This window comes from Leptodactylus fuscus, chromosome 7 (assembly GCF_031893055.1).
Source record: "Leptodactylus fuscus isolate aLepFus1 chromosome 7, aLepFus1.hap2, whole genome shotgun sequence".
NCBI lineage: Eukaryota > Metazoa > Chordata > Amphibia > Anura > Leptodactylidae > Leptodactylus > Leptodactylus fuscus.
In genome coordinates, this window is record NC_134271.1 from 122030395 (window position 1) to 122053926 (window position 23532).

The 23532-nt window shown below is 44.6% G+C and overlaps 1 protein-coding gene across 1 annotated transcript; it reads right to left on the reverse strand.

The window, feature by feature from the left end:
• Positions 1 to 1143: 1143 nt before the first annotated feature.
• Positions 1144 to 18491, reverse strand: PSMA6 (proteasome 20S subunit alpha 6). Its single transcript, XM_075283011.1, has 7 exons — positions 18357 to 18491; positions 11419 to 11513; positions 9928 to 10009; positions 7900 to 8055; positions 7609 to 7787; positions 4340 to 4434; positions 1144 to 1292 (listed from the first exon to the last, which is right to left on the reverse strand). The coding sequence occupies exons 1-7, from the start codon at positions 18430 to 18432 to the stop codon at positions 1235 to 1237; spliced, it is 741 nt and encodes a 246-aa protein (XP_075139112.1). The 5' UTR covers positions 18433 to 18491; the 3' UTR covers positions 1144 to 1234.
• Between the last annotated feature and the right edge of the window lie 5041 nt (positions 18492 to 23532).

Here is a 23532-nt window from a genome sequence, read left to right on the forward strand (position 1 = left end):
TTTTTGATGTGCGAGTGTGGATTCTCAGGGGAATGGTGTAAATGTGTCACAATACACCAGACTACTATGGCACATATACCATACACCATAGTACTGACAAAATTTGGGCTCAAAGTAAGCCAACTACAAGGTGTTAATAAGTAGACTATTATCTAGATTGATTCACCCAGCACCAGGCTCTGTGATAAAGCTGGCATGTATTCAGATGGCCTAAGATTACACTGTCTATTAGGAACTCAAGGCCATCAAAAACTGCAGCATGCATAGAATCCACTACAGATTTCTTACAGGATGGATTTAAAGGGATCCTATCACTCAGAGACGATTTTTTCAAAGTACCACGTCGGAATAGCCTTAAGAAAGGCTATTAGTCTCCTACCTTTCGTCGTCTCCTCCGCACCGCCGTTCGCCTATAATCCTGTTTTTTCTCGGTATGCAAATTCGCTCTCTCGTAGCACTGGGGGCTCAAACAGCACTGGGGGCGTCCCCAATGCTGCAAGAGAACTCTCTCCGGCGCCACCTCCATCTTCGTCAGCAGCATCCTCTTCAGCGTCTTCTTCTGGCGGTGGCTTGTAACTTCTAGGCCTCAGGCAGAGCAGACTGCGCATACCCACAGGCACGGGAAAATGGCCGCTTGCACAGTATTGTAAGCGGCCATTTTCCCGTGGCCTGTGGGCATGCGCAGTCAGCTCTGCCCAAGGCATAGAAGTTACAAGCCACCGCCGGAAGAAGAGGCTGAAGAGGACGCTGCTGCTGAAGAAGATAGAGGCAGCGCTGGAGAGAGTTCACTCACAGCATTGGGGACAACCCCAGCGGCGGACCCCAGCGCTGCGAGAGAGCTAATTTGCATACCGAGAAAAACCGGGATTGTAGGCGAACAGCAGCGCGGAGAAGACGACGAAAGGTAGGAGACGAATAGCCTTTCTTAAGTGTTAGAAAAAATTGTGTATGAGTGATAGGATCCCTTTAAAGACCAGATACCGTGATAAACACAATATGTGTGAATCTGCTCTTAGTTTCTGCATCTGCTCTAGTGCAAAGATTACTAAACATGGCATAGATGTCATGGTAATGTCTAGTCTTCTCGATGTCACATTCTCAGTAAGACGCCATTGCTTGGAACAAAATAACATAGAAACCATATTCAAAAATCTCTTTATTCATATAGAGAAAACGATACACAGAAGAACAACAGGCAAAAAGTCTATGGTCACTTGTCAGATGTGGTGATATGCTAGTCACGCTCTGCTAATGCTACCAGGTGAATGTCAATCTCTGCTTCGGTGAGGATTCTGAAATACAGAAAAGAGGACAATGTTAGGAATTTTTACAATGCAAAGCATGTGTGCAAGACAAGAGCTCATGTGAACAAGGTCTTAAAAGGCATTTTCTGGGTTTTACATACTGATGACCTGTCCTAGACATTCCCTTTGCCTCTACAAATATAATATATGTATATATATATATATATATATATATATATATATATATATATATATATACATACAGTGGGGCAAAAAAGTATTTAGTCAGTCAGCAATAGTGCAAGTTCCACCACTTAAAAAGATGAGAGGCGTCTGTAATTTACATCATAGGTAGACCTCAACTATGAGAGACAAAATGAGAAAACAAATCCAGAAAATCACATTGTCTGATTTTGTAAGAATTTATTTGCAAATTATGGTGGAAAATAAGTATTTGGTCACCTACAAGCAATCAAGATTTCTGGCTCTTACAGACCTGTAACCTCTTCTTTAAGAGTCTGCTCTTTCCTCCACTCATTACCTGTAGTAATAGCACCTGTTTAAACTTGTTATCACTATAAAAAGACACCTGTGCACACCCTCAAACAGTCAGACTCCAAACTCCACTATGGTGAAGACCAAAGAGCTGTCAAAGGACACCAGAAACAAAATTGTAGCCCTGCACCAGGCTGGGAAGACTGAATCTGCAATAGGCAACCAGCTTGGATTGAAGAAATCAACTGTGGGAGCAATAATTAGAAAATGGAAGACATACAAGACCACTGATAATCTCCTCGATCTGGGGCTCCACGCAAAATCTCACCCCGTGGGGTCAAAATGATCACAAGAACGGTGAGCAAAAATCCCAGAACAACGCGGGGGGACCTAGTGAATGAACTGCAGAGAGCTGGGACCAATGTAACAAAGCCTACCATCAGTAACACACTACACCGCCAGGGACTCAGATCCTGCAGTGCCAGACGTGTCCCACTGCTTAAGCCAGTACATGTCCGGGCCCGTCTGAAGTTTGCTAGAGAGCATTTGGATGATCCAGAAGAGTATTGGGAGAATGTCCTATGGTCTGATGAAACCAAACTGGAACTGTTTGGTAGAAACACCACTTTACGTGTTTGGAGGAAAAAGAATACTGAGTTGCATCCATCAAACACCATACCTACTGTAAAGCATGGGGGGTGGAAACATCATGCTTTGGGGCTGTTTCTCTGCAAAGGGGCCAGGACGACTGATCCGGGTACATGAAAGAATGAATGGGGCCATGTATCGTGAGATTTTGAGTGCAAACCTCCTTCCATCAGCAAAGGCATTGAAGATGAAACGTGGCTGGGTCTTTCAACATGACAATGATTCAAAGCACACCGCCAGGGCAACGAAGGAGTGGCTTTGTAAGAAGCATTTCAAGGTCCTGGAGTGGCCTAGCCAGTCTCCAGATCTCAACCCTATAGAAAACCTTTGGAGGGAGTTGAAAGTCCGTGTTGCCAAGCGACAGCCCCAAAACATCACTGCTCTAGAGGAGATCTGCATGGAGGAATGGGCCGACATACCAACAACAGTGTGTGCCAACCTTGTGAAGACTTACAGAAAACGTTTGACCTCTGTCATTGCCAACAAAGGATATATAACAAAGTATTGAGATGAAATTTTGTTACTGACCAAATACTTATTTTCCACCATAATTTGCAAATAAATTCTTACAAAATCAGACAATGTGATTTTCTGGATTTGTTTTCTCATTTTGTCTCTCATAGTTGAGGTCTACCTATGATGTAAATTACAGACGCCTCTCATCTTTTTAAGTGGTGGAACTTGCACTATTGGTGACTGACTAAATACTTTTTTGCCCCACTGTGTGTGTATATATATATATATATATATATATATATATATATATATATATATATATATATATATATATATATATCCATTCACTGATGGTATTAAAATAAAACTGCAGTCACCGCATATTTTGCTTTGACATCCCCCACAAGACAGCCAAGATAACATAGATATACTAATCCCTTATGCTGTAACTATGTCTCACAATGTAAGATTTCCAGCCAACTGACTTCTGTGGGGGGAATAAAACTAAAAGGACTCTCTCAGCATTTATGACCCCTGGAAACTGCTGACAGTACTAGTAAGGTGATGTGTAAAGCGATTTTAACATATTTGCATGAATTGTCAGTTGACTGAGGAAAATAAACGTCAATGCTCCTGGCTCTGCGGTCACAAATACATTGGCTGTTTCTTTACTTGTGCATGATTCTGGGTTCTCTGCACTAAACGCTCCCAAACCCCTCTGCTCTGCTATACAATGACAGCTTTAGCAGTTTTCTGGATGGACGCTACGGGCAGTCAGTGCAGACAGCACACCACAAGAGACCGGTATAGACATTTTTGATCAGAGTATCAGGAGGATGCCAGCTTCTTGTCCTCAGTTATACAGCAACATGACCATTCACCCAGTTTAGTTTTAACTCCTTCAGACATCCCCTATCTAGCACTGTCAGCAGTTCTTAAGGGTTAAATGTTTTACTTTGAATTGCTGACAATTCAGAGGGGAAATAGTTGAAACATGAGACGGGCTATATGTCTAGTTTGACATAAGTTATACTATTGCACATTTCTGTGTAACTGAGCTGATATGTTACCTGGCGGTATATTTGATAACATGGATTAGTATTAAAGGGGTTGTCCCATCACAAGGATCCTATATATACTGCTAGTTTATGTGGATTTAAGACTTTTCCTAAATACGTTGCTTTATCAAAACTGCTTTGTTTGGCCGCTATCTTAATTTATTCACTTCATTGCTCACACTGGTAATTCATTTACAACCAATCCCGTGCAAGTGAAACCCCGCCCACCTATGTGCCGAGAAAAGCAGGAAGTGAAGAGAGCACAACAGCCTGCAGGTTGGTGAACAAGCGTCATGGAAATACCCCTTTAACTTACCTAAGCCGGTGACTTCCCCGTATTTTACAAACTAAATCCTAACCCACAGCTTCCATGCACCATTGCTGCCTGCAATAAGCCCCATTATAACCTAATGTGAATATTTGGTGGACTAAACAAACCTGAATTTTGGATCCTGAATGGTCACTACACCAACTTCAAGCTCAGATGGTTTGAAATCAATTGACAGGACGGTGGAGAGACAAGAGATGGCTGTCTAAGGGTTAAGAAAACAAAGTGCAAAGGTTAAGAGAGAACTTAATACAATATACGCGAATAGTTACTTTAGCTATTAAAGAGACTGGCACTTATATATTGAGGACTGATCCTTAGGATAGGTTACCCGTAAGTAACCAGTGGAGGTCTGACATCCAGGACCTCCACCGATCACCTGACTGCAGCTGTTGTGTGAGCAGTGCAGCCCCTGAACTATGAACATGGAACAGTACGGCTGTCCTTAAAAAATCCAGGATCCTGACCATTGTGATGGGAGGTTTCCACAAACATCCCATGTAACTGGCCCCCCATGAATATGGAGTAAGATTATCAGTGTGTGCATCTTACAAAGGATCAGAGAAGATCCTCTAATACAAGGGTCAGGGTACCTTTCAATAAAAATTCTCTGGTTTCAGCCCTGCAGTACAACATAAGAGCCCTATTCTCCAGTATATTATTCATAAGAAACATATTTGGAAAATTCAGAACATGGAGAAATCCAATGACTGCACTTTTATCGCTGCATGTTCATACATACACTGTGGCTCAGTCATATCTGTGTAGACAGCGGCCGGCTATGTTTCCTAGGCTCCAATATCCAATGCTGTAGGGTGTAACATTACCACGTAGCCCTAATCTGAGCCTGGAAACTCTGAGGGTAAGTTCACATGGGTTTTTTTGGACCGGAACCTGAGGTCCAAAATATGGGTAGCTGCAACTGCATGCCGATGCACTGCACCGGCATCCAGTCGCGCACTCTGCTCCAGATTAGGCCCAAATGAATGGGCCTAGTTAGGAGGAGGGAGTGTCTTCAGGCAGATGTTGTGAGGCGAATCCACCTGAAAGAATGAGCATGTCGCCTCTTTTTTCCGGAAGCCGGAACAAACAGCTCCCGGAAAAAAGAACTGACCGACTCCCAGTGATTTCAATGGGAGCCGTCTTTTTGGTCAGGATTTTGACGCGGATACGGCCTCGAAATCCTGACCAAAAAACCCCGTGTGAACTTACCCTTAGGGTCACATGGTGACTGGTTGTGTAACAAGTTGTGCGACTAATGTGTGCGATTTGTCTGCAACTTGCTGTTGCATTAAAGCTGCACCATATTTTTTTTTAACAAACTGGCGGTGAGATGAATGTGATTTAGGGTCTGAAACACCCAGTTCACACAAGATAAAATATACTGAAATCTGAAAAGCGAATCGCCATCACAAAGGACTTAACCATTAAAATCAATGCTGCAAGAGCCAAAAACTGAACCAGTTGCTTCTAGAGATGAGCTAACACTATTCGAAGCAGCCATTTCGAATAGCACGCTCCCATAAAAATCAATGGACGCAGCCGGCACGCAGGGAGTTAAGCGACCAGCTGCCGGCAAAGTCTGTGTGCCGACCGCTTCCATTCATTTCTATGGGAGTGTGCTATTTTCGAAATGGTTGCTTCGAATAGTGTTCGCTCATCTCTAGTTGCTTCTGTGTCTCCAAGTTACATTTACTTTATTGGCAGTTACTTCTTAAATATACTTACAACCTGCTAACAGAGCAGATAGAGAAAGAAACAGGAAGTGGAAGTGGGGCAAGAGTGGGACGGGGTGAGAAGGGAAGGCATGGGTGGCTAGTGTTATTTGGAAGATAAACTGTATATTTATGGGGGCAGTGGAGAGGAGGATCAAAAATCTTTCCAACAATTCCAGTTGTCAGCACATTTGTTGCTTCTTTCTTGGCTGTAAACAGACATTTCTATCTCAGTTACTAACTTCTCTAATAACTTCTATAGCGGTGGGGAGAACTGGGGGGGTTTTCCAGTTTTAAGTTATTGGCTGTGAAAATACGACCGCTTACTGTCCTACTTGGAAGAGGAATCATTTACATGAAGGTTTTGTTTTCAGAATTGTCATGCCATTGTCACATGCAGAAATGTTCAGAGTCACAACGTGCAATGTGACCAAAGATGCTGCGTAGCCCTTGTCAAATACTGTAGATTTATTACACCTGCACTGATAGTTACGCATCTGACCATCCATATTGTTTGCTAAACCATCATTAACACAAGGGAGAATAACAAATAGTGGTGGAACTGAGGACCATGCCACTATTAGGCCAAAATCCACATGCACTCCACTATGTGTCACTGGTCCTGTATGGAGGTTGTGTCTACATATTCTGACAAGGTGTATGCTGTAGCTGGTGGATACTCTCCATAGCGGCCATGTCTCTTGATAATTTGTGTGCATTATTATGAGGTTGGGTGTTGCAGCACAAAGAGGTATATACACAGTCCAGTCATATTAATGTGACCACTGTTAACGTTAAATAACCAATTGCAGAAGGTACGTGTCATCAGCCATCTGGGTGCACTCATCATTGTGGAAGGCACGATGGATCAACACAAGTATGCATCTATCCTTGCGGACCATGTTCACCCCTACATGTGAAATGTTTTTCCTCAGGATGATGGCATCTACCAGCAGGACAATGCGACATGTCATAAAGCTCGCAGTGTACGTGCGTGGTTCGAGGAGCACCAGGATGAGTTTACTGTACTCCCTTGGCCAGCAAATTCCCCGGACTTGAACCCAATCGAGAATCTGTGGGACCACCTCGATCAGGTTGTTCGCGCCATGGATGCTCAACCACGTAACTAGTGCAGCTGGCCACGGCACTGGAGTCGGCATGGCTCAACATCCCAGTGACATCATCACAACATCCCCTCTCTTCCTGCACGTCTCGCAGCGGTCCGCTCTGCCAAAGGTGGTTATTCTGGATTTTGACATGTGGTCTCATTAATGTGACTGCACTGTGTATAGTGTCATTAGGATACGTGTGCAGTTTTGTATATGTGTGTGTGTATATATATATATATATATATATATATATATATATATATATATATATATATATATATGCACTTATGGTTTGATAGATTTTACTGGATGAATGTATTGTTCAATATAATCATGCGTTTATATATTTATATACTGCCCTGGTATATTATAGTGACATCTGTGTCTATACCATTATCTACTATTGTTCATGTGTTTTGTATCCACTTTATCTGAATTCACCTTCTTGTTGTTCTAAAACCATTATTTTGTTATATGAAATATTTTATGACTTGATATTATTGCATGATCTCTCTTATTAGGAGTTTTTCATACAATGAGGATTATGCCACCTACCTCAACACTCTGCTCAAACGTCCAATCAAATTTCTTCTTCACTTTCTTCTCCAGGAAGCTGGTAGCTTCGGTCTGTTTCACGCCAGCTGTGGTAGCTTTGAAGCCACAGTAATATCCTGCAGGATCACACTTATAAACCTGAGGTCCATTTTCTTCATCTACTCCAATTAGGATCATACCTGAAAGCAGGAAAAAGCGTAAAGAAAAACACAAACTAGTATAAAGTGCACAAGGGCTACATATTGTAATACAAGCCCATACCGGTCATACTATCATACGTGATATACTCACAGCAGCCCAGGGGCCTCATTTCGGCATTTTGCGTGTACACTTGAGAGATATCAGCAATGCGTTTGCAGAGCATATCGACTGGGATCTCATAACCATACTTGTACTTCCAGTTGGCGGCTTCGTAACGTGCTCTCTGCACCTGAGATCGGCTGTCGGCTGAAAGCAGAGGAAGAACATAAAATACGCCTTACAAGGGGCAAAAGAAGTAGTTGCATTCCCACCAAAACGCCTTGCCCCTTCTCTTCCCTCAAATCTGGGGTAATTCTGCCTTGAAGAGTAATGCTCTTTTAGAAACGGTGCCATGACACACTGGTTACCGGCAATATGTTGTACAACTTGTGGCCATGCGACAAAACATTGCAATATTGTGCTGCTAAAATTGCAAATAATGATAGTGAAAATGGTTGTGACAACGTAGCGCGATTGAATTTCCGCTGACTATTGTGTCACAATCACCTGTAAGAGACAACACGACCACATATACTAATGGTAGTAGCAATATAGCAGCAGAAGACTGCAATCTTATGTGGAACAGCCAGAAGTTGCAATGTAGCCCTAGCCTTAGTCTAGGGTAGGGGTGGGCAATTAATTTTCCCATGGGGCCGTATAAGAAATTGAAACTATGCTAGAGGGCCGCGCCACGGCAAATTTAGCTCCACCCACTTCTATGTTGACTCCGCCCATTCGCAATCATCTTTCCATGCCCCCCCACACAGTATAATCCTCCTACAGTCACCCGTACATTATATGTCCCCTCCAACTGCCCCACAGTATTAAGTCCCTCACCTGGTGCCTCAGTATAAACTGGGGGAAACTAGAAACTGGAGCAGCTGGAGGGGGACATTAAACAGTGGGGGTAGTTGGAGGGGGGCAATAAATTGACAGCTGGAGCGGGACATGAAACTGGGGGCAACTAGAGGGGGATATTAAAATCGGGAAGCTGGAAGCAGACATTAAACCGTAGGGGTAGCTGGAGGGTGACATTAAACTGGGGGCAACTAGAGGCAGACAGGTCCCCCTACAGCTTCCTCCACGGTTTAATGTCCCCCCAGTCTGTGCCCTCTTCATCTACCCCCAGTTTCATGTCCCCCCCTCCATTTCTCCCTCAGTTTCATATCCCCCTTTATTTTCCCCATTTCATGTCCTCCCTCCATCTCTCCCCCAGTTTCATGTCCCCCCCTCCATCTGCCATCTCTGCCCTAGTATAACATTCCCCTTCCATCTCTGCCCCTAGGTTACTGAGACACACACACACAGATAGACAGACACATATAGACACACTCACACATATATAGACAAACAGACAGACACACATATAGACAGGCACACATATAGACAGACACACACACATATAGACAGGCACACATATAGACAGACACACACACATATAGACAGGCACACATATAGCAGACACAGAGACAGGCACACATATGGACAGGCACACATATGGACAGGCACACATATGGACAGGCACACATATGGACAGGCACACATATGGACAGGCACACATATGGACAGGCACACATATAGACAGGCACACACTCTCTCTCTCTCTCCCCCCTGCAGCTCACCTTACATCTCTCAGTACTTTATGACACGCTCCACTTCTCCATCTTCGGCCAGCACTAAGACACGCCCCTTAGACACGCCCCCCCTAGTCAAAGCTGTGCGGGCCGGACTGAATAAGTCAGAGGGCCGGACTTTGCCCAGGTCTGGTCTAGGGGCATTTATAATACACTGGAATAACATGTTATATGTATGCATGCCTTGAAGCTTAAACTCGCATCACTCCAGCCTTTAACAGCAGCAGGGATTTATGGATAACCGATAACCTGGCTTTGTAGGAACATTGGTGGTGCAGGAGAATAATCCGGCTTATATTGCTAACACTGCTTGTGCTCTGCTAATAGACAGGCGGAAGTAATCCTGCTAAAGTTTACAGTCTAAAAATAATGGCCTGTAACAAGAGAAGAGTAATGCTATACAGTAACATACCCGTCCTGAGGACAATCATGTGCCATGTATTACCTGTCATTCCTGTCATCACACAGCCAATGTTCTCCGTGATCTGGAATAAATGGGTCACTGTGCTGCTGTCCAACAACTTGTCCTGCGTCAGTACATACAGGGAAGAGTTAGATCCATTTAATAGAATCTCAGGAACAAATGCAGGAATATCACGTCTAAGGTTGGCCACGCATGTTAGATATACATTAAGCTGAACACGACATTTTCAGTTGGAACGGCGGACCGTCTTATGTTAATAGGGAACTCTACGCTCATTCGTGTTGTTCTTTAACATGTTTGATCCTTTTGTTAGCGGTGTCTTGCACTTCTCCCCTTGGCCAAACAATAACATATGCATTACAGGCTTAAGGGTATATGTGTATGGGAAGTGTTGGGAGCAACAATTCTGGGCCAACAGGTATCTTGTGTATGGTTAGCTGTACTGTATTAGAAATACATGTGTGCAGGGGTTGTCTGGAGGCACAAAATACATGATCATTGCTCTTGTAGTATAAAACCAAAGTACTTACTAACAGCTTTTTATTGGCAGAGATTCCCCAAATGTTGGAATGGTCATAGAAATTGAACAGTTTATTTTACAAAGCTGTGACGTGTCATCACAGGGAATTGCCTCACCCTTCCATATGTGCTGGTGCTTTACTAGTCATGCAGGGTAAGGGGGGCCTGGTGCACATTGATGGTCATGTGGGTGAAAGGAGCTGGTAGCATAATATAGAGCTGGGTGGGAGAAAAGGAAAGCAAAGATAGAAGAAAAAAGGACAATAATGCGATATTGTGCATATGGGAGACAGCTTCCAGTGATGATACCCGTGACAGCTCCTAAAATTGGACAAATGATGCATCTTTGCTAATGGAAACTAGATAGCTAGTGGTTCCCTTTTATATTAGAAGGGTGACAGGCATGTTTTTGTGCCTCCAGAAATCTCTTTCAGGCTAAAGTGCCACGATACAGAAACGCAGTTTTTTTTTTCTTGTAGATTTTGTTGCGGTTTTTTGAGCCAAAGCCAGGAGTGGATTGAGCAGAGGGTAGAAGTATAAAAACTTCCTGTATACTTCCCATCCTGTTTTGTAGCCATTCTTGACTTTGGCTCAAAAAACTGCAGCAAATGTGGGGCCTCAGCCTAAAAAACTGTATTATACATGTGGCCCAGTGGTTAGGGCTGTGGTTAGCACTGAGGTCTTCAGCTGGAATCTAACCAGGCCATCATTAACATGGGGTATGAAAGCCCTCATCATGGTTTTCTTACACACTCCAAAAACATCATGGCTTCCTGTGACTTTGGCCACAGTGTGTATAGGGATAAAATACAAAGATGACATAGTAAGCCTCGATAGGAAATATCATGATATTCACAAGCAAGTTTAATGTCTATTATTTGTGCAACCATACTTCTTTATAACCAAGCTCTTGCATCTTCCACAAGTAACATGTAGCATTAAAGAATGGCATTAGTTTCTATGTAGAGGTCATGCTAGCTTCACTTTACTTACAGGGACTTTCTTCTGTGTGACAACAATGGCACAGTCCTTGCCCCGGACTGCCACCGACGTGAGGCCTCCTTGGTTGATGGCTTTAAATGCATATTCTAGAAGAAAGACAAAGGGGAGGTAAAGACTTAAGACAGAACTGGAGAGAACAGTAGTGTGTCTATGCAATAAACATATGTATAGGCACAACATAAGAATACTATAGAGCTGTCAATAGTACATTATGTGCAAAAAATGCAAAACACACATATGCTCGCGAATTGTTATTTCAAGGGGAGGTAGAAAGTAGCAACACTTTCTTGGAAACGCTGTTGATCTTCAGAGGTCACCCCGTCATAACTACAGGAACATGTTGTACTTCCTGAACTACAGCCCTTAGCTACCAGCCATTGTTGGCACTTTACCAGGGAATTTTCCCAAACCCTCCTAAACTTCTACTTTACACAATAAAATATCGACTCAAGTTCAGTGACCACACAGCAACAGCAATCTACAGCTACAAGAACCTGTAAAGCTTCTTTATGTGTACAAGGAAACCTGTGCGTCTACCAAGCACATTCCAAGATATCGGACATTTATACGGACCGCGCAGCCAAGTCTTCTTTCCTTTATGCAACTGCAACTAAGGCAACACTACAAGAACAGGCTGTGATGTTGTGGAATTGGAGCATTAGCCTGGCATCTTAGGGCTAGTTCACAAGGAGGGGGATTTTGACAGCAGATTTCGCCTCAAAATCCGCCTCCATACAATGGTGGTCTATGGAGACCACTAGCGGCATGTTGCGGCTAGCGGAATAAAGAAGCGAGCTGCCCTTTCTTCAGGCGGCAGCATCCTCCGGAGTTGGACGATTCATTTGAGCCGACTCCAGAGGGGGAAGCCACGACCGCGACGGTCGTGGCAGGCGGGTTTTGACCCGAGAGTGACGTGGCTCCCTGCATCACTCTCGGCGCCAAAATCCACCCCCCCCACCCCCGTGTGAACGAGCCCTAAGTGTTGTTATATCGTAATTGTATAAAGCTTATATGAAGTGTCTGAATAAACCTTTATGTAACTTCTATCACAATGCTGTGAGAAATCGCGACGTAGGGGAACAGAGTGTATTTGCTGACGTAATGAAGTAATTACACTGCCCAAAACGACTGCTCCCCACAATAATCCCTTTTAAGAGGTTCTCCAAAACTAGGTATTGATGATCTATCTTTAAAGAGGAACTTTCCTGTCCTCAGACACCTGCGGTTTTATATACCGCTGAAGTCAGCGCACTGTCAGCTTTCCCGTTATGTGCCCGGGGCAAGAGATATTGGTGCTGTTACCTATGTCTGTCCTCTGTCAGAAGGGTATTCCTGACAGTACTCATCCATAGCCCTGTACTGTCAGAGTGGGCGTTCCTTACCACCCAGCGATGATGCTAAGCTGTGAGGAATGATCCCCCTAGTACTAATCTATGGACAAGTACATTCAGGGGGGCGTTCCTCACAACCCAGCTAGACTGTTAGGAACGCCTTCCTGACAGTGGGCAGACATTGGTGCCATTATAACAGCACCAATATCTCCAGCCCTGGAGCACATAACTGGAAAGCTGACAGAGCACTGAATTCAGCGCACCATCACCTTTCTAGCAGTATATAAAACCGCATGTGCCGAGGACATGAAAGGTCCTCTGTAATACAGGCCATCAGATAGGTGACACCCAAGCGATCAGATGTTCAGAGCACGGTGCACAGAGCCAGTAGCAGACCGTTCTGTACACGGTGTAGCAGTCTTGTCAGGGTATTGTAGCACAGCCCCTGCAGAGCATATACAACCATCTGATTCTGGGTCTTGCACTCCAGGATAGGACAGCTCATAAATGTCTACTCTTGGACTACCCCCTAATAGAAATCTCATTCACATTTTGTACTTGGGTGCCATTTAGGGCATGCGGTTTTATTTCAAGAACCATAGAGGTCCCATACAGCAGTATGGGACGGCAGTGACCATGTGTAAGCACAAATGGAGGACATGGTATCCCTGTTCTCACGATCAATGGTGGTCCCAGTGGTCAAACTCTTATTTACTTATCTCTATCAGCCATCATTGCTGTTTTCACCCTTTCCGGATCCCCTGCTGCTCTCTACTTCCTGTTCAACCAATCACTGGCCACATCATTGACTTGTCACAGCTAGGGATTGGCTGCATGGTATTTCCTGTTTTTGGCGATATGGACAGGAAGTAGACAAGCACGGGACTCAGGACACTTTGGAATAGCAGCGGGGGATCAGTACTTATTTTATCTTTTTAACTCCTTCTGTCCCATTTCTATAATAAAAGGATCTTGCTGAACAGCCTCTTTCATATGGTCACATTGAAGGCCATTTCTGTGTAAGTGTCCATTACATAACACTACAGGCCACCATGACCAGCCTGTGCTCAGATCTGAGTGGCTATATACCCCCTTTCACAGGAGAGGACAGTACTCTTTGTATCCCTTACTAGAAATAACCGGCCTGAAAAGGCTTTTGAGAACATTTCTGTAGAAATAAGAATCACAAACGTCACGGGAGGTGAAAGAGTAAAGACTTATATGTTTATGAAGATGGGGAAAATTTACCAACGTCATTTCTCAGCACATGCAAATGGTAAAGTAATAAGAGAAGGAAGTAAGAGGAGAAATAACTTACAGAGATTCTCCACAAACCTTCTCACCCTTATAGTGAACACGAACAGACAAGCCCAGGGGTACCCGGGATTTTCTAGGGCTGGGCCAAGCTCTTAGTGAACCTAAAAATTCTGTACTTGACTTTATGCAGTTTTAATGCCTAAAAAAGTTCATACTGTGGGGGCAATTAAACGGTTAACATGGCCTCTGAGCCATATATACTATAAAACACTGAAGCCGTATATTTATCCGCACTAGTATGCAGTATATAATACAAAGAGCTCTACTGAACATGTCCAATGTGCACACAACCCAGGGTGTGCCTCTCAGAACATCAGTTTCACTTTCACTTCTATCCAGCTGCAGACTTTTCTATAATTCTGGGCTCTTTCCGTAAATGACCCTGTAGACTTGAGTGGGGACACCCGATTGGGCACATTCAACAGATAGTCAATGGTACTAGAGTCGGGACTACCACCTATCAGATGTTCACAGCGTAAATGTCTTAGTTGGGAATATCCCTTTAAAGCTGAAGCCCCATATTGCAAAAACGCTGTGTATTACAGTACCTGAAAGGTGGATGGGATTCTGGATAAACTCCATCCACACATTGCAAAAAAAAAAAAAAAAAGATCCATTGCGGAAAATCTGCGGTAAATCGCAGCATGTCAATTATAACTGCGGAAACGCCGACATTTACTTTATAAGTATAATAAGGGCAGAAAGTCCGCAGAGGAAAAATATGAAAAACTCTGCAGAAAAAGACATGGTGTTTCCGCAGCATTATTTTTTTCCGCTGTGTCTCGCTACGTGTTGTCTTCATCAGCGAGGATCCATAGTGATGATCGGCCAATTGCTACAGGTCTAGATCCCAAGAGATTTTGCCCAGGAAACCATGGCTGATGGGATATTTCACCTGGGTACCTGATGGGCTCTACTTCTTCACACAAAATGTCTGACTGGTCATCGCCTGTATGCTGAGAGGAACAAAGAAGTAGAAACCTAGGAGGCATCACAAAGGGAGGGGCCGGTGAGGTGACCACTGTCTAATTATTTTAACCCATTCTGAGCTTTTTTTTTTTTTATTTCGCTGCTGGACAACTCCGTTAAAACTACATACCAAGAGCTGTATTACCAGGGAGAGGTCAATCACAACTGCTGCTAAGTGAAGAAAAAAAAAAAGAAGCTTGAGGCCATAATAACCAAATGAGTCGCTGCTTTCACTTATACCACATGTACTTTTTGTTTCAATTTCTTACAGTCTCAGTTTGCTGTATGTGAATGGAAACCTTCAGCAGCCCTATCCACTGCATAGCGGAGGCTCTGGGGAGTGCAGCTTCACTCCTATAAATTACCACCATACATTACATTGCTCAGATGCTGCTGATCTGTGCAGGGTCCAGGTATCAGACCCCCAACAGATCACTTATTGATGGCCTGTCCTGTGGATAGATCATCAGTATGAAAAAAATCAATTTGAGAAAATCCCTTTAAGGCTGAGACGCCACGTTGCAGATTTACCTGTGGTTTTTGAGACAAAGCCAGGATGGATTGATTATAAATACTGAGAAGGTGGTGTGACCAGCACCTACTACAGCTGCTAGGATAGGGTCCCAACCCGGTATTTATAGTTTAAATAAAAGGATCCTAGTAGAGCTAGTTAGGTATCAAAAAGGTTTTTATTAGTTTACATTGCACTGTGCCACACGTGGCTATGCAGAGTAGGCTCAAGCAACGTTTCGGCAATCAATGCCTTTCTCAATCTCGTGGCAGGAATGGCCATCCAGTTTGGTAATAGCTTAGATGGAACAGCACATAGTATAGTAAAAAGGTCTAGGGTGCCCGGGTTAAAGGAGTTTTATCGTTCCAGTCCAGGGTGGCACGTCATTCCTGTGGAGGTTGGTATGGAAATCCTGCCAGTGCGTGGTCCCCTTAGGGTACTTGTTCAGGGTAGAGATGGGAGAGGAGCAGGTACAAGCCTGTGTCCGTCCCAGATCGTTAGTTGTTTAGACCTGTGTAGCGTGGCCCCGTGCGGGTTCCGTTGGTGGCGGTGGCTCCTTCCTCCACCCGGGAGAGACTCCCGGGCAGTTTTCTTATAGATGATTTATCCTGAGTATAGTCTATCACAATCTTATCAGTAGGGGTCTGACACCTAGACAGTGCACTGATCAGCCTCTCCTCCTATCTCTGGACATTGGCAGATATAGAGGGGATGGTGTCAGAAGTAGAAGCCACGCTGCACTCTATAGATGCCATGCCTCTGACATTTCTGCTATACAACAGACAGTGGCTTTTGCTTCCGGTACTTTCTGCTCCATAGCTTATGGTGCCCGAGGCAACAAGAACAGGTAACGGGTGTTGGACCTCCACTGATCAGATATTGATGGCCTAGCCCGAAGATAAGTCATCAGTATGGAAACTGCCCAGGGGCCTAAGAAACCCCCTTTAATGAATTAAATTCTGTGGAAGGGATTTATCAACCTATGACCATTTTCCGGCATAGAGGGGTGGAAATGTGTCGCATCTTTGTTACCAGGCCTTATACAAATGATGTAACACAACTCTGTTACGCACACAACTCTGTTACGCACCCCACTCACCACTGGCCTCGGCCAGGCATATTTGTTACAACCCATGCTATTTACGCTAGGTTCACACCTGCGTTCAGGGTCTCCGTTCTGTGGTTTCCATCTTCTGCATGCCAGAAGACGGAAACCACAGACCGGGTCCGGCTGTGAGCGTTTTATGCTCTCCGCCGCAAAACCGGTTTTTTAAATCTGGACACAGAGTACTGCATGTCCGACTGTGTCCGGATTATAAAATCCGGTTTTGCGGCGGAGAGCATAAAACGCTCACCGCCGCTCACGGACGGACAGCTTTCTCACCCATTCAAATGAATGGGTAAGAAAGACTCCTGCAGGTTTCCGTCTCCTGCTCTGTTTTATGCAGGAAACGGAAACCTGCAGTACGGAGAGGAGAACGCTGCCCTTACCTGATGTGTTTTATACTGGAAATCTAAGCCATTTCCTAAATGTGGCAACTGATGCCCAGGAGTTCTTTGTGCCTGTCAGGGCCTTTATTAAGACTAGTGTATAAAATGCCAGTCTTATTACATCTGTCCCTATGTGCTTTTTTACAGATTTTTTACCATTTTGTATTTACAGCTTCTCTGCAGACCTGTGTGTCTCTGTGGTTACAGACTACAATTATACCATAAGTAGTCGGATTCTGTGGTCATGTGTTACTTGTATCCATCAGTTCTCTGCATTTTACTATCTAAAAGAATCTTTATAATACTGAACATCATATTAAAGATTTTTTTTAATTTTTCACAATTAATAGAAGAAAACGTCCCAGCACTAGGTAATGTGATCACATAACAAAATAAGCGATATTATTTTCCTCCCCTGTTGTACACAATCCTAAGGTTGGTCTTACATGGCCTTAATGTAAGTCCGCAACCGTGGTCCGCAATTGAGGGTTTTCAATTGTGGACACATTATACTCAATGCGGCCTCTTATACCACCGGATATTTTATCCGTGGTGTGGCCAGGCAGCAACCGTCGTCCGCAATTTATAGGACATGTCCGTAATGGCTGTGAATTGCAGCACTGCAGGGACTTGTCCATAGAACTCTATGGGTGAGTGCGGCAGGACACGATACGGTCGTGTAAGACTAGCCTTACTGTTGCTCTTTATTTACATAGATTTAGCAATATCAGGCCTGTATACACCATGTAATCACTGCAGCCAGTCACGCAGATATTGGCTGGGGTCAAGGATTGGCTGCAGGGTGACATGATGTATACAGCAAGGTAGATGATGTCAATGTCGCCTGGCGGGATGAGCGGTGCAGAGAATAAGGCAATTATCGCTTATTTTAGTAACATAACACACTTCCTTGCAATGGGACTTTCTTGATTATAATATTTGATTCTGAGAAAGATGGGTGATGAATAATATGGCTGCTCACACAGCGGTAATCATCCAGATGTCTAAACGGCAAAACGTTCTCAGTTCTGAAGAAATACACAAGCAGCAGCTTATACCAGTACATACGATCAGGGTTGTGGGAAAGCTGGGTCACATTTCTACAGGGAATAAATAAGAAATGACTATAGAAAGTTGGATAGATAGATAGATAATTAGATAGATAGGAGATAGATAGATAGTTATAATGAAGGTCTAGGTGTACTAGTGTGACACAGCCGGCCATGGTCCATAGGCCCAGCGTGACACAGCAGCCGCCAGGTACCGCACCGGTGACTGCAGAAGGGAAGGAGCCGCCGCCGGTTACTCACCGACTTGATAGAGTCTCCCTTCAGGAGAGAAGATGGTGATGTGCCGGTCAAATCCCGCGCTCGACCCCCGAGACATGACTAGACAATGATGCTGCTACTTCCCAGTCCCTCAATGGATCGTGCGGCGCTGTCAGTGTAGCGTATTCTAAGCGTCATCATTCTGCGCGGAGTATGCACCAATCACAAGCTAGAGTCTACACCATGTGATCCATGAAGTGTCATACCGCCGCCATATTTTAGAAGGGAATTGTGCCCATCCTGCTCAAATCGAAAGTATATCAATTGTAGTATTGTTCACTAAATAAATGGTACTAAATGTTATATATGTACTAAGCAGTGTGGAGTGACCGGCATTGTCATAGAGAGAATGTGCCTGGTAGCTCTAGGGTCACTATGACTGCTATTATTATAATGGTGGAACTATGGTTGGCACTAAGGATGGCAATGGATAAAAATGTATGCACAACAAAAGATGCAGTCCATACGTGTATTATATGGGGGAGCAGTGACGTAACTAGGAATGGCGGGGCCCCATGGCTAACTTTTGACATGCCCCCCCCCCCCCCCCCCCCACCGACACCGACGACCTCGACCGACCCCCTCCTCCGCACTCTATTATGTCCCTTAGTAAGCCCTGCACACAGTATTATGTCCCTTAGTGGCCCCTGCACCGCAGCAGTAGCGGCTGTCACCGGGCCCCCTAATGGCCCAGGCCCTGTGGCAGCCGCCTCCGCTGTCTCTATGGTAGTTACGCCCCTGTGGGGGAGTATTATTTTTGATATAATAGAGATCAAAGCCAGGTATATTCACATCTTGTGTAATAGATGCAAAATGGGAATGCAAATGCCAGTGTTATTGAAACATGTTTTTCAGCAAAACTAGAAGTAGCAATGTCGGGGCTGCCAAGTGTGGTCCCTGCCACCTCTAGAGCCCCAATAACAGTTTACATCTGACCACAGGCGTCACTTCAAACAACGCATATCGGAGTCCATTTTGATTAATGGTATATTTTGTGTATTAGAGGGACCTTTGAGGCCCCCTAAGATCAAGGTGCTGCCACCAAACCAAAGCTGCTACAGGGCCCCCTGCTGATTTTTAATAGGCTGTTACCTGCTGGATTACTCCAGCAGATAAATGATTTACTTACTGATCCACACTCTGTATTACGTTGCAGAACGTTTCATCCCTGTGGATCCATTTTGCTGATACTATTTATTTAGCTCACTTATATAGCGCTATCATATTCTTCAGCAGCTTTTTGTCAATACAATCCCAGGACTCACAGTCTAATTGACTTATCTGTATGTCTTTGGACTGTGGGAGGAAACCCGTGCAAACACATAGAAAACATAGAAACTCAAACCTAGGACTCCAGCGCTGCAAGGTACCAGTGCTAACCATTGATTAACCGCTATTCGGCCCAGCACACAGGAACTCTAGAGGCTGAAGAAGCGGAGGCAGGAGTAGGGATCATAAGTAGGGTTGCAGCACTTACATACCTCCCAACTTTTGAAGAACCGAAAGAGGGGCAAGATGTGCGGCGCGCTAAGCGCGCAGCAGCAATTTTAGCCCCGCCCACCTTTGTGTTGACTCCGCCCATTCTCATTAATTTTTCATGTGCCCGCACACAGTATAATCCTCCTACAGTCACCCGTAAATTATATGTTCCCCCTCTATCTCTCCCCCAGTTACATATACACTCTTCATCTGCTCCCAGTTTCATGTCCCCCCTCCATCTCTGCCTCCAGTTTCATGTCCCCTCCATCTCTGCCCCCAGATTCATGTCCCCTCCATCTCTGCCCCCAGAGTCATGTCTCCACATCTCTGCCCCCAGATTCATGTCCCCTCCATCTCTGCCCCCAGATTCATGTCCTCTCCATCTCTGCTCCCAGATTCATGTCCCCCCATCTCTGCCCCCAGATTCATGTCCTCTCCATCTCTGCCCCCAATGTCATGCCGTCCTCTCCTTCATCTGCCCCCAGTTTCATGTTCCACCTCCACATTCAACTTACCTTTTCCTCGTTCCCCCGCTGCACTCTGCGCGCCTCTCTCTCTCTCTCACTGGCGCACAGTTGTAGACGCAATGTGACGTCATCACATCGCGTTTACAAGCCAGTAACCGGCGGCAGCGGTGAAGCGAGGAGCTGACCTGTGTCAGCTCCTTGCTTCAGCTGCGTATGTGTTCAACTCAGATCTGAGTTGAAATCGGGACATACCTCCCTCCAACCGGGACCACGGGACATGTCACCGGAATCGTGAATGTCCCGCGGAAATCGGGACGGTTGGGAGGTATGCACTTAGAGTATTTGAAGGATGAACCTCGCAAGGTGATCGGAGGACCAGGGGAGGTGATCAAATTAAAAAAGTGTTACGTCTCCTAGGCTCTTGCGCAGGTCTTCGTGACTCTTTAATGACATCACAGACCACTGAGGCCCAGTCACGTGGGTCACTCGAGCATAACCCATGTGACTGCTGAGGCCCAATATAGACCTCAGTCTGATCTGTGACGTTATTGCAGAGGCTCATGCTCACTAACCCTGCGCCTCTGATCATTATGCTCGGCGGTCTGAAGAGACTAGTAATAATAGTTTGTGGATGGTGAACTCCAAAAATGTTTGTTAAATTTGTAACAAACACTGTAGGGGCTACTAGGGATACTATGCTTTGTGGAGGGGCCAATATGGGACATTATACTGTGTGAAGGGGTCACTGTATAACATGTGGGGGCCAGTAAAGAATAAAGACAACCTGGGACATACACAAAACACTAATGGTGAAACTGATGTCAGATATTGTAGAGATGTTGCGGAGAAGAAAATTCAGTCATTTTTGTTTTCAATTGGTCCAATACTTTGTTCTGTTAGGAGATAACTGGAGCCAAAAATGACTACCAGTGGCTTAGGCCTCTCTTCCCAAAGAAATAAACTTTCATACTTCCCAGATTTGAGCAAGCATGAGATGGGGGATGAGGAGAGAGGCCGAGAGCTATTAAATGTGTATGGTGAACTTAATGTAGATCTGACAGCCGTATATTCTGCCTTATGTCAGGACAAAATATTGAAGATACAGGTCCATACTTCTAGTAGCTAGACAAGCAGAAAAAAAAATACCATTTGGCTAAAAGGAGCAATGACACAATACATTGGATACATAGTTTATGAGTAGAGATGAGCGAGTAGTACTCGATCAAGTAGGTATTCGATCGAATACTACGGTATTCAAAATACTCGTACTCGATCGAGTACCACTCGCTGTTCGAATGTAAAAGTTCGATGCAGAAACAGCATTGATTGGCCGAATGCTATACAGTCGGCCAATCAACGCTGGTTCTTCTCCTACCGTTAGAAGTCTTCTCTGTGCAGCTTCCTCGCGGCGTCTTCCAGCTCTTCATTCAATCTTCCAGGCATCGGGCCTGGGCAGAGCCGACTGCGCATGTCCGCTTGTAGTGCGGGCATGTGCAGTCGACTTTGTCCAGGCCCGATGCCTGGCAGAGTGAATTCAGAGCCGGAAGACGCCGTGGGGACGCTGCAAGGAGAAGACTTCTCGGAGGATCCAGCCCGACCCTCACTCGTGGACTTAGTAAGTATAATTTGATCGAACGTTGCCTACCCCTGAAACGAGCATTTTCCCCCCATAGACTATAATAGGGTTTGATATTCGATTCGAGTAGTCGAATATTGAGGGGCTACTCGAAACGAATATCGAACCTCGAACATTTTACTGTTCGCTCATCTCTATTTATGAGTCCAGTGAATTCAGGAGAACGTCTTGCTCTTCAGAACTCTATGAGGTCCATATCATCACTTCCAGGACTCTACTTAGAACCGGAGAGACACCCTGCATTCACACAACTGACTTTCAGACATGGGACCCGGTATTTGTTGATTGGATTTACCAGCCTCAACATTATGGTGAGAGAGTGACTCCCACAGGAAAGGAATTTGCCCTCTTCATATTTCTGATGCAGGTCTCCACTACTGGCTGATGATGTCATTGCATTGCACCTATCTGTATCGAAACCACTGGGTGAATGGTGGACCAGGGAGCCAACAGTTCCCTGCTTCATCGTTCTGTTCATCTGTATTTGCATCCTAAGGACATAGATATTATTTAACCCAGGAGATTTATTTATGCCAGGATTTATTCTCCATGAGAGTTTTTTTCCCCCATAATATTGGAATGCAGCTCATAAGGGTTTTTACCTTCCCGTGCATCAAGGCTTTAGGTTAGACTTCATGGACATTGTGCTTTTATTCAACCTTGCCAACTAAGTTACTCTGTAACACTGGCCACAAGCCATCACCTTAGCGTCAAACATAGTTTTTTTTTAGGATCGTGGCGTCTATCACTAATTCATGCTCCATACAGTTAGGGCAACCTGATCTTGATGGGTGGTTACCTTGTATGTTGCTATGGGATTTTATAACACTCTAAGTGGGGATTTTTTTTTCTGCTTGATTAGTCAAGAAGTATCTGATCCACTTCACTTTGTGACTTTGAAAAATAAACCTGAATATTACGTAATCCCACTTGTTCCCTTTTATAAATGCTGACAAGAACGCAATAAGATCAGAATGTTCTGTGGCCTGTTCTTAATAATCACAGGATGTAATAAGCTAGTTGAATGGGCAGGCTAAGCACAATTTACAGGAAAGAACAGTGTATAAGAAATGTCTGTGGTATGGCTGTGATAAGTGATAGGAGATAAGATAATCCTTTAATAGACCCACAATGGGGAAATTTCAGTGATACAGTTTCATAGATGGTACAGTAGTATATAACAGGAGAGAAACACATACAAGCTCATGGCAGATAGAGAAATCCTAGGAATGCCCCAATAGATAAGAATTGTAAAAGATAGAAAAACACCGAGCACACTTTATAGTGTAGATCAGGGGTCCTCAAACTTTTTAAACAGTGGGCCGGAGGCAGAGCAGGTCGCACAGACATCGGGAGCGGTGCCCTCCAATAGGTAAAGTGAAGTGCGCTCCATGGCCTGGCCCGAGCTCCCCAGGAGCTTCATTATAAATGCACGCCTGCCGGCGTTGTCGGCAGGGCCAGACAGAAGTGCTTGGTGGGCCGCAGTTTGAGGACCCCTGGTGTAGATAGTCTATTCACCTTTTTAGATAATTGTAATGAATGTATCAGACCTGGTGGCCTCTCACCTGGTTTGGTT